General features: G+C 44.8%; 1 protein-coding gene across 1 annotated transcript in view; it reads right to left on the bottom strand.

Annotated features, from left to right (window-relative positions):
• Positions 1-8,806, bottom strand: part of LOC149327770 (uncharacterized) — a 32,549-nt gene extending 23,743 nt beyond the window's left edge. The window contains exon 1 of the mRNA XM_089564965.1: positions 8,099-8,806. Within this exon, the coding sequence (XP_089421091.1) occupies positions 8,099-8,806 (708 nt within the window). The remainder of the gene's footprint in view (positions 1-8,098) is intronic.
• Between the last annotated feature and the right edge of the window lie 5,678 nt (positions 8,807-14,484).

The following is a 14,484-nucleotide window of genomic DNA, read 5'->3' as shown; positions in this document are numbered from 1 at the left end:
AGTTTCCATTCGTGTGCTATATCTCCTGTTTGAAGCGATTGTTCACATATCTTCAGTAAAAAAATTGCGGAGTATACCTTAGTATTCTTCAGTACTTTGGTGTTAATGTTATCAGGGCCGCAAGAAGAGGAGATTTTCAAATTGTTAATTATGTTAATAATTCCGTCATAACTAAACCTGGCAGGGTCCATTGGAAAGCTTATGTTACATGCATAGTCTCTAATATCAGTAATGTCAGTTGCGGTACTTGAAAACACTGCACTAAAGGTCTCATTAAAGATGCCAGCGACGTCAGTGCTTGGAATAGTGTGTGATAGAGAGTCAACGAGAGATACAAGTGACTGGTCTTGTTGATTGAGACTACTCCAAAATTTTTTTGGGTTTGAAAGTTTGAAAAGTATTTATTCGAAGTGTTTCATACACTTCAGGAAGGAGGCCAAAAGGCGTGGTGCCTGATGAGGGCCTTCCTCCCTGGGGGTAAGCAAACTGCATTCGGCAAATACACAAAATATACAAATACAATAAATGTAGCGGTCGCCATTACACTTGCTGGCATGTTAAAAGAAAAAAAACAAAGGAAAAACTGTACAACAATGTTAAGATATCTTCAAAGTTGTTAAGATGCGTGCTGTTGTGTTACAGGGGATTATAAAAAGGAAAAAAAATATATACAATCATGGTAACTGCAGTGCAGCGATGATGTAGAGGTAGAGCATCCGCCTCGCGTGCAAGAGGACCGGGGTTCGAATCCCGGTGCCACGCAATTCTCCACCGGATTAAAAAAAAAAACTACGCGTGTCGATGGAATTGCATACCCAGGCTTGGAGTGCGGCCTGATTTCGGTGAACAGAACCGACAACGCACTTCCTCACCAGAACATGATTTGGCCACCCTGGTGTTGTACTTGGCCACAACCTTCTAAGAACAAACCAATTAACCCTCGGCCCTCAGTCCCCAGCAGCTGCGGAGCAACTGACCAAGGCGGCGGTCAGATCTGTGACGCAGCGGAGGGTGCTAAGAATCTCTGGCTCCGGACAGGCCGCCATTGAAAACTGAACCTGGTAACGTTTAACGCAAGAACCTTATCAAGTGAGGCTAGCTTAGCAGTGCTATTGGAGGAATTAGCCGGTATTAAATGGGATGTCATAGGGCTTAGCGAGGTTAGGAGGACAGATGAGGCGTATACAGTACTAAAGGGCGGGCATGTACTGTGCTATCGTGGATTAGCAGATAGGCGAGAACTAGGTGTGGGATTCCTCATTAATCAGGATATAGCTGGCAACATCGAGGAGTTTTACAGTATTAACGAGAGAGTGGCAGCTATCGTAATTAGGCTTGATAAGAGAAGCTAAAGGTGGTGCAGGCCTACGCGCCTACATTAAGCCATGATGACCAGATAATTGAAAGCTTCTATGAGGATGTGGAATCGGCAATGACCAAAGTAAAATCACAGTACACTGTACTGATGGGCGACTTTAATGCAAAAGTAGGTAAAAAGCAGGCTGGAGACAAGGCGGTAGGTGACCATGGCGTAGGTTCTAGGAACAGTAGGGGAGAGTTATTAGTAGAGTTCGCAGATAGAAATAATTTACGGATTATGAATACCTTCTTCCGCAAACGAGCAAACAGGAAGTGGGCGTGGAAGAGCCCCAATGGTGAGACTAAAAATGAAATAGACTTCATACTGTGTGCACACCCTGGCATCGTAGAGGATGTGGAGGTCCTCGGTAAGGTCCGTTGTAGCGACCACAGAATGGTAAGGTCTCGTGTTAGCTTAGATTTGAAGAGGGAACGGAGGAAACTGGTGAAGAGAAAGGCTATTAACGAGTTAGCATTAAGAGGGAAGGTAGAGGAATTGAGAATGTCGCTGCAAAACAGATTTTCCGCTTTAACTGAAGAAGACCGTAGTGTTGAAAGAATGAATGATAATCTTACAGCTATCGTTACAGAGTGCGCCGCAGAAGTAGGTGGTAGGATTGTTCGACAGGATACCAGCAAGCTATCTCAGGAGACTAAAGATCTGATTAAGAAGCGTCAAAGCATGAGGACGTCTAACTCCACAGACAGGATAGAACTAGCAGAGCTATCGAAGCTAATAAATAAGCGCAAGGTAGCCGACATAATAAAGTTTAACATGGAGAAAATCGAGCATGCTCTAAGGAACGGAGGTAGCCTAAAATCAGTGAGGAGAAAACTGGGCATAGGTAAAAACCAGATGTATGCGCTGAAAGACAAACAGGGCAATGTCATCAGCAATATGGATAAGATAGTTGAATTAGCCGAAGATTTCTACAAAAATCTATACAGTAGCGAATCTAATCAAGTTACTGAGGGAGGCAGTCGAGCACAGCAATGTGACATCCTGCCAGTAACGAAGGAGGAAGTAAAGAAAGCCTTAGGAGCAATGCAAAGAGGGAAAGCAGCTGGTGAGGATCAGGTAACAGCAGATTTGGTGAAGGACGGAGGAGAGATTGTGCTACAAAAAGTAGCCACCTTGTATACGCAATGCCTTGTGACCTCAAGAGTACCAGAAGCTTGGAAGAACGCTAACATTATCTTAATTCATAAGAAAGGAGACGTCAAGGACTTGAAGAATTACAGACCAATCAGCTTATTGTCTGTTGCCTACAAGGTATTTACTAAGGTAATCGCTAATAGAGTCAGGACAACCTTGGACTTTAGTCAACCAAATGATCAGGCAGGCTTTCGTAAAGGATACTCGACAATAGATCACATTCACACTATCAATCAGGTGATAGAGAAATGTGCAGAATATAACCAACCCCTATATATAGCTTTCATTGATTACGAGAAAGCATTTGACTCAGTGGAAACCTCAGCTGTCATGCAGGCATTGCGGAATCAGGGTGTAGAAGAGTGCTATGTGAAAATGTTGGAAGATATTTATAACGATTGCACAGCTACTATAGTTCTCCATAAAGTCAGCAATAAAATTCCAATACGGAAAGGTGTCAGGCAGGGAGACACGATCTCGCCGATGCTCTTCACTGCCTGCTTACAGGAGGTATTCCGGGGTCTGGAATGGGAAGAGTTGGGGCTAAGAGTTAATAGAGAATACCTGAGTAATTTGCGATTCGCTGATGACATTGCCTTGCTAAGCCACTCAGGACAAGAACTGCAAAGCATGATCAATCAGTTAGACAGGCAGAGCAGAACGGTGGGGCTAAGAATTAACATGCAGAAAACCAAAGTAATGTTCAACAGCCTAGCAAGGGAACAGCAGTTCGCCATTGGTAACGAGGTGCTGGAAGTAGTAAGAGAATATGTCTACTTAGGGCAGGTAGTGACCGCAGATCCGGATCATGAGAGGGAAATAACTAGAAGAATAAGAATGGGGTGGAGCGCATATGGCAGGTTCTCTGAGATCATGAATGGTAGCTTACCAATATCCCTGAAGAGAAAAGTATACAACAGCTGTGTCCTACCGGTACTCACCTATGGGGCAGAAACGTGGAGGCTAACAAAGAGGGTTCAGCTTAAGTTAAGAACAACGCAGCGAGCTATGGGAAGGAAAATGATAGGTGTAACGTTAAGAGATCGAAAGCGGGCGGAGTGGGTGAGGGAACAAACGCGGGTTAATGACATCTTAGTTGAAATCAAGAGGAAGAAATGGGCTTGGGCAGGGCATGTAATGCGAAGGCAAGATAACCGCTGGTCCTTAAGGGTAACGGAGTGGATTCCGAGAGAAAGCAAACGTAGCAGGGGACGGCAGAAAGTTAGGTGGGCGGATGAGATTAAGAAGTTTGCGGGGATACAGTGGCCGCAACTGGCGAAGGACAGGGTTAATTGGAGAGACATGGGAGAGGCCTTTGCTTTGCAGTCGGTGTAGTCAGGCTGATGATGATGATGATGATGATGTTAACTGTAATCAATTTACAATATGTCACAGGATATACCGGTTAGTCATGTAGTCAACAGTGCAATCACTTTTCTCTTGTATATTTTTTGGGTTCTGCATTGATGGAGGAGGTCATGAAAATTTCTGTTTTAATTCAAAAAGGTAGTCATCTGATATCTAATCGTTTGGAATTCGTAATTTGTTCTTGATTTTGGTGCTCTTATTGTCATGTGTCGAAGGGGATATGGGTTTTGTGGTAGTTCTGGTGTTGCAAAAAAGGTAGTTTCATGATGAAATCTGTTATATGTTTCAAGTGCTAGCCGAAGAGTTTTTAACTGAAAAATTGTCAGTAACCCCAAGCTGTTCCACCACAAGTTAGTGCTATCCAAGTAGCCTAGATTAGCAATTGCTCGTATGGCCTTTTTCTGTAGTAAAAACCAAGCATTTAAATTAGTCTGTGTTGAGTCTCCCCATATCAGTAAACAATAGTGAAGATGTTACTGAATTAAACTGAAATAAAGTTGCTTTTTGACCCATACTGGCAATAGAAGTCTAAATTTATTTAGAAGGCCCACTGATCGCGAAATTTTTTTCTTACTTGATTAATATGGTCAGTCCACAGCAGGTGTTCATTAAATATAACTCCAAGGAATTTTATTGCCTGTAGTAGTTGTAAAACATTTGAATTGTATAATATGATTGGCTCATCATCTGACTTTATTTTTAGCTCTGAATATTACATACTTCGTCTTCACGATGTTTAGTTCTAACCTGTTGGCTCTCAACCATAATGTAAGGTTTTCTAACGAGAGATTTGCTCTACATTCTATTGCTTGTAAACTCGCGTCATGAAAGAAAATATTTGTGTCGTCAGCGTATAAAACTGTTTCGGAGGAAGGAAGAATATTAACAATGTCATTTATGTGAACTAGGAATAGAATAGGACCCAGTATTGAGCCCTGTGGCACACCAGTGCGTATAAGGCCGTGGCTTGAAGGTATGGCGTTAATCATTGTGAATTGTACACTGGATGATAAGTAGCTCTGAATAAGATTAAGTGCGGAACCTCGTATCCCACAGAATTGTAATTTGCGCAAAAAAATTTTGTGACAGACCGAGTCGAAGGCTTTTTTAAAGTCTAAGAATAGCCCAAGTGTAAAAATTCTGTTTTCTATATTGTTAATTATTTATCCTTTATGTGACGTAAAGCTTTTTCCGTAGATTTCCCTTTCTGAAAGCCATATTGTTCTTTCGCAATAGCTCCGGTCTTAATGAAGTACGAAGTAAGGCGGGTATTGATGACTTGTTCAGCAATTTTGCAGAAAACCGGCAAAACGGGTATTGGGCGGTAATTATTAGGATCATTATAGCTTCCTGTCTTATGTATCACACAAACTCTTGCTATCTTCAATTTATCTGGAAACCTGCCTTCTTCGAGCATTTGGTTGCATATATGGGACAACAAAGGTGCGATAATATCAGATACGGCTTTCACTACCTCACCCTTGATGTTATCAGCTCCAACAGAACAGTTATTTTTTAGACGCATTATATACGAAGGGATTTCGGCTGTAGTTGTTGGGGAAAAAAATATCGAAGGCTTTGGTATGCCTTTAAGATATGACATTGGATCTGTGCATGTTCTTTGCGCAGACTGATTTTCACCAACCGTCAAGAAGTGTTCGTTAAACATGTCTGATAAGGGTCGACCTCTAAGTGGAACGCCATCTACCACAACCTCTACTGGAGTTGGCTCGGTTCGTTTTGATACTAAATTGTTGTATGACCTCCATATCTGATTAGGGGCAAGTTTATTAGCGAACGCTTTTGCGTAATATTCCTGTTTGCGGTTTTTAGATCAGTGTTGAGCTTATTCCTTACAGCTTTATGCAAATTTAGTATATTGATGTCCTTGTGCTTCAAAAAATCAGCAAAGAGATTGTGTTTCTGCCTTATTCTTTTGTACAGCTCTTTCGTAACCCACGGTTTCTTAGACTTTTTGTACCTAGAGCGGCGGACTAGAGGAAATGCTTCATAATAGGCATCTTGAATTTTTTTTCCAAAGACATCGTAACAGCGACTCCGATCTTCTTCATTATAAACGAGTGACCAGTCCACCTCTGAAATCATGCGTCGAAAGCAATTTATAGTTTCGTCATTAATTTTTCGATAGAAAGTGTTAGCTGCGCTAATAGAAAAAGTTTTCCTCGAATGGGGCAAAAAGACAAAAAATGGAAGATGGTCGCTAACATCGCAGGCCATCACACCCGACTGGACATCATTTGGTAAGAAATCAGTGAAACATAAATCGAGAGCAGTTCTGGTACTTGTGGTAATTCTTGTTAGCAGGTTTATAACATTTGCACAGCTGTAGGTAGACATCATACCAATAAAACTCTTAGAAACTGTATTCTCAGTCAATATATCTATGTTAAAATCACCCAACACGACAACAGAAGTTGCTCGTTAGAAGCGTCGGCAACGTCACACTAAAGTAGTAGTGCATCGATTCCTCCAAAGACTTCTTATAAATGTTAACAGTTTTTTGGAGTGCTGACCAGTGCTCCCGCTTTCCAGAAGACTTCGCTTTGCGGAAAAGCCTCCTTTTTTTTTGTTTGCCAGACGTTTTAATGAGCGGTTGTACCATGGACACTGCCGGTTGGTTAAAAGCTTTTTTCGAGGAATATACAAGTCGACCAGCTCGCAAAGCTTGTTTCTGAAAAGGTGCCAATTTGTATTTACAGATCTATCGTTGAAGTTTGCCAGAAATTCGTCAAGGAAGTCTTCAAGTGCTTTATTGATCGCAGTGTAATTGCCCTTAGCATAATCATATATTTGTTTTATATTGTTATACGATGTTCGAGCAGGGAAGTTCAACATGACATGTAATAAAGAATGCTCGCTTATACCTGATAAGTAGGTAATGTTAGATACAGCATCAGGGGCTGTTGTTAGCAACAAGTCTAATACATTGGATGTTGAAGATGTGACCCTAGTAGGCTGCGTTATTACCTGAGTTAAGTAAAAATCTGAACAAACATTTAAAAAATTAGACAATTCTGACGTAGAGTTGGTAGTGGAATACGGAAAGCTAGACCAGGTAATATTAGGGAAATTAAAATCACCAAATAAAAAAACAGGAAAATTCGGAAATTTGGCACACACAGCGCTTGGCGTGTCATGAAGTTCACTGGAAAAACCAATCCCAGTGGAAGGCGAACGGTAGCATGCACAAAATACAAGTTTTTGATATTCAGTCGTGATGAGAACACATAAAAACTCCTGTGTCGTAGGAATATCAATGTGAAGGCTATCAAGATGATCCGAGATGGCGAGCAGAACACCGCCACCCCGTGCGACTGCGCGATCACGGCGAAATATGGAGTACCGCTTTTCGGTATCCATGATTTCCATGCTTTTAACACAATCATTCAGCCATGTTTCCGTTAAGACAATAATGTCGGCCGATGTCGTATCGGCGGCACAGGAAAGGTCATCACGATTTCGCACAACACTGCGTATATTGGAGAAAAGCACTGAAATTCCAGAGATCGGCTGCGCACGCGGACGAAAGCGCCCAGCCAGCTATTTCGAGTCATCAGAACCGCCCGCGGCACTAGAATCAGCACGTGAAGTAGTAGCATACACGCTAGTTTGTTCACGAACTCTATTACTTTCAGCACAATAGGTGTAGCATTTCTTGTTTAAGAATAACCGTGCGTGCTTCAGTTTAAAGCGCGTGTTAGGCGCAGTTTCCTTCGCAAATTCTGGCAGTTTTTTTCTAGCATGCCTTATAGATGGACTAAAATCTTCAGACATAGAAACATCTGAATCTTTCAGTTTAGACTGAGCGTTTAAAAGCATTTGCTTTGTTTTGTAGTTGGAAAATTTTACTATTATTAGTCGCGTTTTCGTAGGGTCTGCAATGCCGATTCGGTGGGCCCGGGCGATATCAGTATTAGAAATGGTAATTGACATTTCTTGCTGTATTGCATTCACAATTTTTTCTTCAGATTGCAACCATGTTTCGGTGGCTCCAGCGCCTTCAGATATACCAAAAAATAAGAGGTTATCTCTACGGGATCTATCTTCGAGGTCATTCATTCGGGCCCTTAATGAGCAATTTTCTTTGGCGAGGCATTCAGCAGTTGCTTTGAGAGCATTCAGGTCCTGACGGAAGGATTCAAAACCCGCAAGTTTGGTCTCAACAGTGGTAAGCCTGTTTGAAATATCGGTAACCTTCACGTCTAGTTCCTCTTGATTGCATGTAATAGTTTTAATTGAGTTCAATATTTCGACCTGCCCCTGTTCAATGTTTGTTGAGCGGATTCTTAGATCATCCAGAAAGGCGAGAATGGCACCGCTGTCAGAGTCGGGCGCCGGGTTCTGAGTGTTGCTACGAGTGCTATGGCCAGGGCCAGGGTTTAATTCAACGTCTCCGGACAAGAGCAATTGGAGCACACAATAACACTGGCATAAATTTTCCAACAGCACTTGTGGGCAAGGGAGCATAACGAGGCAGACATCATTTGAACGCTTGGATGAAACTGGACTAACCTGAAGGATGAAAAAACGAAAGACATTGGTGAACCACATCGTGTCGCTGCTCCCATGCCCACTGAAGGGGTGGCGACGGTGCATCCCATTTATATCTTCTGCGATGGTTGACGTCGATGTCGATCCGGGGTAAAAATCTTGCGAAGCGGTGATCAGCTGCGTCATGAACGCATTCCATGGGCCGCTAGAGCGTTTGTCGCCTGACGCCGGCGCACTCCAGTCAAAAAGCGCTGATGGGATTCCATCGTGGCACAGAACTGGATCTGAAGCGACGCCGCCAATGCAGAGGACAGGAAACTGAAGGATGAGAAAACGAAAGACATTGGTGAACCACATCGTGTCGCTGCTCCCATGCCCACTCAGTTGCCCACAATAAAGGTTGCCGAGCATAAAACAAACAGCCAACAATTTGTGCTTCTTTTGTGCAGACCCAAGGGGGTTAACAACTTAACAACAGCATTCACAACAGCATATCGGCAGCAGCGGCGAAAGTTCGCGGACACAGTTTCAAAAGCGTCTGAATTTTGCAGCTCCCTTTCCCGGCTTCCGAGACCAGCGACACGTGCCAGCACAACCGCTACGGCCTTTGGGCGCCTATTGAATGACCACGACGCAGACTACGGCGGCGCTGGAGTGGAGCTAAATATAAAGGCACAAGCTTCATCGACAAGGCAGCATATCGGCAGCAGCGGCGAAAGTTCGCGGACACAGTTTCAAAAGCGTCTGAATTTTGCAGCTCCCTTTCCCGGCTTCCGAGACCAGCGACACGTGCCAGCACAACCGCTACGGCCTTTGGGCGCCTATTGGATGACCACGACGCAGACTACGGCGGCGCTGGAGTGGAGCTAAATATAAAGGCACAATCTTCATTGACAAGGCAGCATATCGGCAGCAGCGGCGAAAGTTCGCGGACACAGTTTCAAAAGCGTCTGAATTTTGCAGCTCCCTTTCCCGGCTTCCGAGACCAGTGACACGTGCCAGCACAACCGCTACGGCCCTTGGGCGCCTATTGGATGACCACGACGCAGACTACGGCGGCGCTGGAGTGGAGCTAAATATAAAGGCACAAGCTTCATTGACAAGGCAGCATATCGGCAGCAGCGGCGAAAGTTCGCGGACACAGTTTCAAAAGCGTCTGAATTTTGCAGCTCCCTTTCCCGGCTTCCGAGACCAGCGACATGTGCCAGCACAACCGCTACGGCCCTTGGGCGCCTATTGGATGACCACGACGCAGACTACGGCGGCGCTGGAGTGGAGCTAAATATAAAGGCACAAGCTTCATCGACAAGAGCAGCGGCGAATGTTCGCGGACACAGTTTCAAAAGCGTCTGAATTTTGCAGGTTGGTTCTTTTTCCACTGCACTGCAACGGTGCACACTTTGTTATTGTCTATGCCGCTACTAGTTACTTGTTACTTGTTATTGTCTATGCCGCTGCTAAAGCATGCAGAAACTTGGGATTTCTTCGCCGAAATGCAAGCACGTTTCCACTGTCATGTCGTGACATTTTATTCAAGACTTATGTCAGGTCGGTTCTGGACTACGCGTGCACTGTCTGGGACCCGCCTACTGCTAGAGATAAAGATATGTTGGAGAGGGTGCAGAACATTGCCTCTCGTTTCGTGTCTGGCACACGCGGGGCTCGTTACAGTGCATCGCGTACGAAGGATGCACTCAACTGGGAATTGCTTGACACGCCCCGAAAGAAGTTGCGTCTGAAGCTGTTTCATGCTGTTTATTATTCAACTGTTCGGGTTGAACGCGAAAGGTATGTGCAGGAGCCTGTTTATAGATCCAACCGTGTTGACCATGTTTTTAAAGTCCGTGAATTCGCGGCAAAAACTGAATTGTTTAAAATGTCTTTCTTTCCGAAAACCATTAGAGAATGGAACAGACTACCGAGCGATGTTGTGAGTGTGACATCAAATGATGCGTTCTTTCGTTCTTTAATGATGTGATGCGATTGTGATGTGTTCTTTTGAAGTGAGATGTACATGGTGAAAGTTTTATGCTTGTAACTCTGCCTGCGAGCGGAGGTGTCATGTGTGCTTCTTTGTTGTACATTGCACCCCCCCCCCCCCCCCCCCACTGTAATGCCACGGCGCTGTGGGTTCCTTACTAAATAAATAAATAAATAAATACTGCCAAGCACTTCATACGTGTAACATGCCATCTGGGTCACTTGCTGCGCGTTTCAAGTGTAACGAGACTTTGGATTCCAGTGACGATTCCGCTGCTTGCACGGAGTGCTTCTTCTCTTTTCATATTGGCGCATGCTCCGGAATACAAGAAACTGTGATGAAAACAAGGGGCGATGCCGCTCGCAAGAACTATAAGTGTCCCACATGTCGAACAGGGCCGCGCAAAGCTCAGACTTCCAAAGGGAAACAAGCTGATGAGGTAGAGGCGGATGCAGGTCTAATTGCAGACCTAATCAGAAAGGTGGACGAACTTTACAGCGTGAAAAACACTCTGCCTGAACTAGAGCAGTCGGTGCAGATTATGTCGTCGAAACACGACGAACTTCTCTCGCGTACTGAGAAGCATGATAAATTCCTTGCTGACCTCCAGAAACGAGTGAAAACAGTCGAAAACAGCAAGTGCACAGAAGAGATCCGCCTCCTTCGGCAGGATCTGAACCCAACGGAAAAGCATAGCCGCTCGCTTAACTTAGAAATTCATGGGATAGCAGCTACGCCTGACGAAGACTTGGTATTGAAACTAAATGAAGTCGCTGAAATGATTGCAGTTCCAGCTGTGACCAAATCAGACATTGAGGCCGTCCACAGGCTCCCGGCGAAAAAAGATCGAATCCCAGCAATCATAGTGCGTTTTGCCAGCAAGAGCACGAGATAACTGGCTGACAAACAAGAATGAACTGCACAAGCAGAAGGGCAATATCTACTTGAAGACCGCCAGTCTGCTGCGACTTATCTTCGAGTCTGCTGCTTCGACCGCCGCCGTTTCTGGACATGTTCACTTTGCTCGTCTGGCAACGTGGGACGATGCTACCTATTCCGCCCCTTGAAAAGCGCGCACATTTGGACTAAACCTTCTAGCCTCTGTATTTGGACGACGCTCTGGGCCACGACGCTGCCACAATGCCTCGTCGCTCATCATCTGTATTTCTACAGGTTTTGCTGCTGCCCCTCCTGGGACAGCTGTTGTTGCTGCCCGCAGTACAGCTAGCTGATACCCGGGACGAAGAACCGTGCGTGAGCAAATTCCGTGGCCTGGATGAACCGCCAGTCTGCTGCGACTTATCTTCGAGTCTGCTGCTTCTACCGCCGCCGTTTCTGGACATGTTCACTTTGCTTGTCGGGCAACGTGGGACGATGCTACCTACTCCGCCCCTTGAAAAGCGCGCACTTTTGACGACGCTCTGGGCCACGACGCTGCCACAATGTCTCGTCGCTCATCATCTGTATTTCTACAGGTTTTGCTGCTGCCCCTCCTGGGACAGCTGTTGTTGCTGCCCGCAGTACAGCTAGCTGATACCCGGGACGAAGAACCGTGCGTGAGCAAATTCCGTGGCCTGGATGAGCCGCCAGTCTGCTGCGACTTATCTTCGAGTCTGCTGCTTCGACCGCCGCCGTTTCTGGACATGTTCACTTTGCTTGTCGGGCAACGTGGGACGATGCTACCTGCTCCGCCCCTTGAAAAGCGCGCACATTTGGACGACGCTCTGTGCCACGACGCTGCCACAATGTCTCGTCGCTCATCATCTGTATTTCTACAGGTTAGTTATCTTCAAACTAGGTGTTACCGAAGCAATGATGTTTGCCTTTTGGCAGTGTCGTGGCCGCCCAGCCCTTTCAAGCGTGCTTGCTCTGCTATTGTTTATGTTTTGCGCTTGTTGCTCCTCAGTGGGGACGTAGAAGTAAACCCAGGGCCCATGACAAAGGCGCAGGAAGAGAAATTAGACACCGTGGCAGAAACTGTGTTGGGACTTGAAGCGAGCAACGCCACTCTTATTGAAGCAGTAACAAAAGTGCTAAATATTCATGCGACACTGAAAACAGACCTTGAAAATCTAACCAAACGTGTTCAAGAACTTGAAACAAAACTTGAATCGGCTTCATTTGTTAGTACTTCGGCAAATCACGAAAGTGGGTTATCTAGCATCGTCAATAAAATTGATGACCTAGAAAACCGGTCGCGGCGTTTTGTTCTGTTTTATGTTCTGTTTTATGGTATCGCCGATAGTGACTCGTCTGAAAGTTGGGAGACGTCAGAGCAACTTGTCAACGACTTCTGCCGCGATAAGCTTGGCGTCACTGTTACTTCCGTTGCTAGGGCGCATCGTGTGGGCCATTTCTCGACCGAGAAGGCACGGCCAATTATAGCGAAGTTCATCAACGATAAAGTAATTGAAGCCATTCTAAGTAACGGCCGCAAGCTAAAGGAAACAGATTTTAGCATCGGACGTGATTATTCGCTTGCTGTCCGTAACAAACGCCGCCAGCTCCTGCAGTTCTCGAAAACGATTAAAAAAGATGGTGACCGCGTGCGCTTGGCTTTCGATAAATTGCATATCAATAACGATACGTATCTGTGGGATGTCGCCAGTAGCCGAGCGGTGCCGGTTAGTCTTTCCACGACCGACTGACCGGTTCCAACAGCCACCTCATCTTTTCCAGCGTCTTCATCATCCTCGTTGAACACTCGTCTTAATTCAGTGAATAGCAGTAGTTTCCTTTTCACTAATATCCGAAGTGTACTTTCAAAATATGCTGCCCTTTCTTCCCTCGTCGATTCAACGTGCGCTTCACTTCTGATATTAACTGAAACTTGGTTGGACGATTCTATTCCGGATGCTAACATTATTCTCAGTGAATCCGAATTTTGCTTTTTTCGTTGAGATAGGAAAAATAGAAAAGGGGGTGGCGTCCTTATTGCTACAAAGAAACAAATATCTGCTGTCCCGATCACTGTCACTATTTTTCTTGAATGCGTTTGGATACGGTGCAAAATCGGTAATGCTGATGTTGTTATTGCTGCCTTCTACCGACCACCAGATATGACTGCCACATTTTCAGGTGAGTTTCATAGATTATTGAGTGACTTATACGTGCGTTTTCCTAACTCCATTTTCCTTGTATTTGGTGATTTTAACTTCCCAAACATTGATTGGCCTAATCTTACGGTTAACCTCAGTGACCAGGAAGCCCACATGTTCCTTCATACCTGCTTAGATTTTTCGCTTGTTCAACTTATCACTGATCCTACCCGCCACTCCGCCACAACGGCAAATATTCTTGATCTCGTCCTAACAAATAACCCTGAGGTTTACTCCTTTATCTTGCATTTACAAGGCCTATCCGATCATGACATCATCACCGGGTAGATCACTCGTCCATTCGGTAGAAAGAAAACATCCACTAAGCGAATTCATTCCTACAACCGCGCTGATTTCGATGGGATTAACTCTGCACTCCAATCATTTTCGGAGGACTTCGTAGCTCACTCTTCATCTCGCTCAGTCGAAACAAATTGGAAATCACTTAAAGGCACATTGACTAATCTTGTTGACAAATTTGTACCAGTCATCACCATCAGATATCATAAAAATGCACCATGGTTCACAAATCGCTTTCCTCGTCTTAATAATAAGAAAAAACGCTTGTACCGCCAAGCAGTCAAAACAGGTCTTCCGTCATCATGGACAAAGTACAGGCATTGCGATCACGAATATCAGTCACTGCTTAAAACAACTCGTCATCATTTCTTCAGTCATGACCTGTCCACCATATTAACCAATAACTCTCATAGATTCTGGCGCGTCATCAATCCGAGTTCCCACCCCGAAATCGTACTAACTAATCCTGACGGTGATCCAGTAACTGAAACTGAGTGTGCACAGCTTCATAACGACGCATTCGTCTCAGTGTTCACCCATGAAGACACCACTTCCTCGCCCATGTTACAGCCATCTTCCGTCACTTCCATGCCAGAAATTATCATTAGTGAATCAGGCATTCTTGCCCTTTTGAATAACCTCAAAGTTACTACTAGCTCTGACCACCTTGGATTTAACAACAAAATACTAAAGAATGCCTCTCTAAACCT

Source organism: Amblyomma mixtum, chromosome 10 (assembly GCF_055824585.1).
Source record: "Amblyomma mixtum isolate Tamu chromosome 10, ASM5582458v1, whole genome shotgun sequence".
NCBI lineage: Eukaryota > Metazoa > Arthropoda > Arachnida > Ixodida > Ixodidae > Amblyomma > Amblyomma mixtum.
Note: the sequence above shows the minus strand (reverse complement) of the source record. Positions and strands in the feature narration are given on the sequence as shown.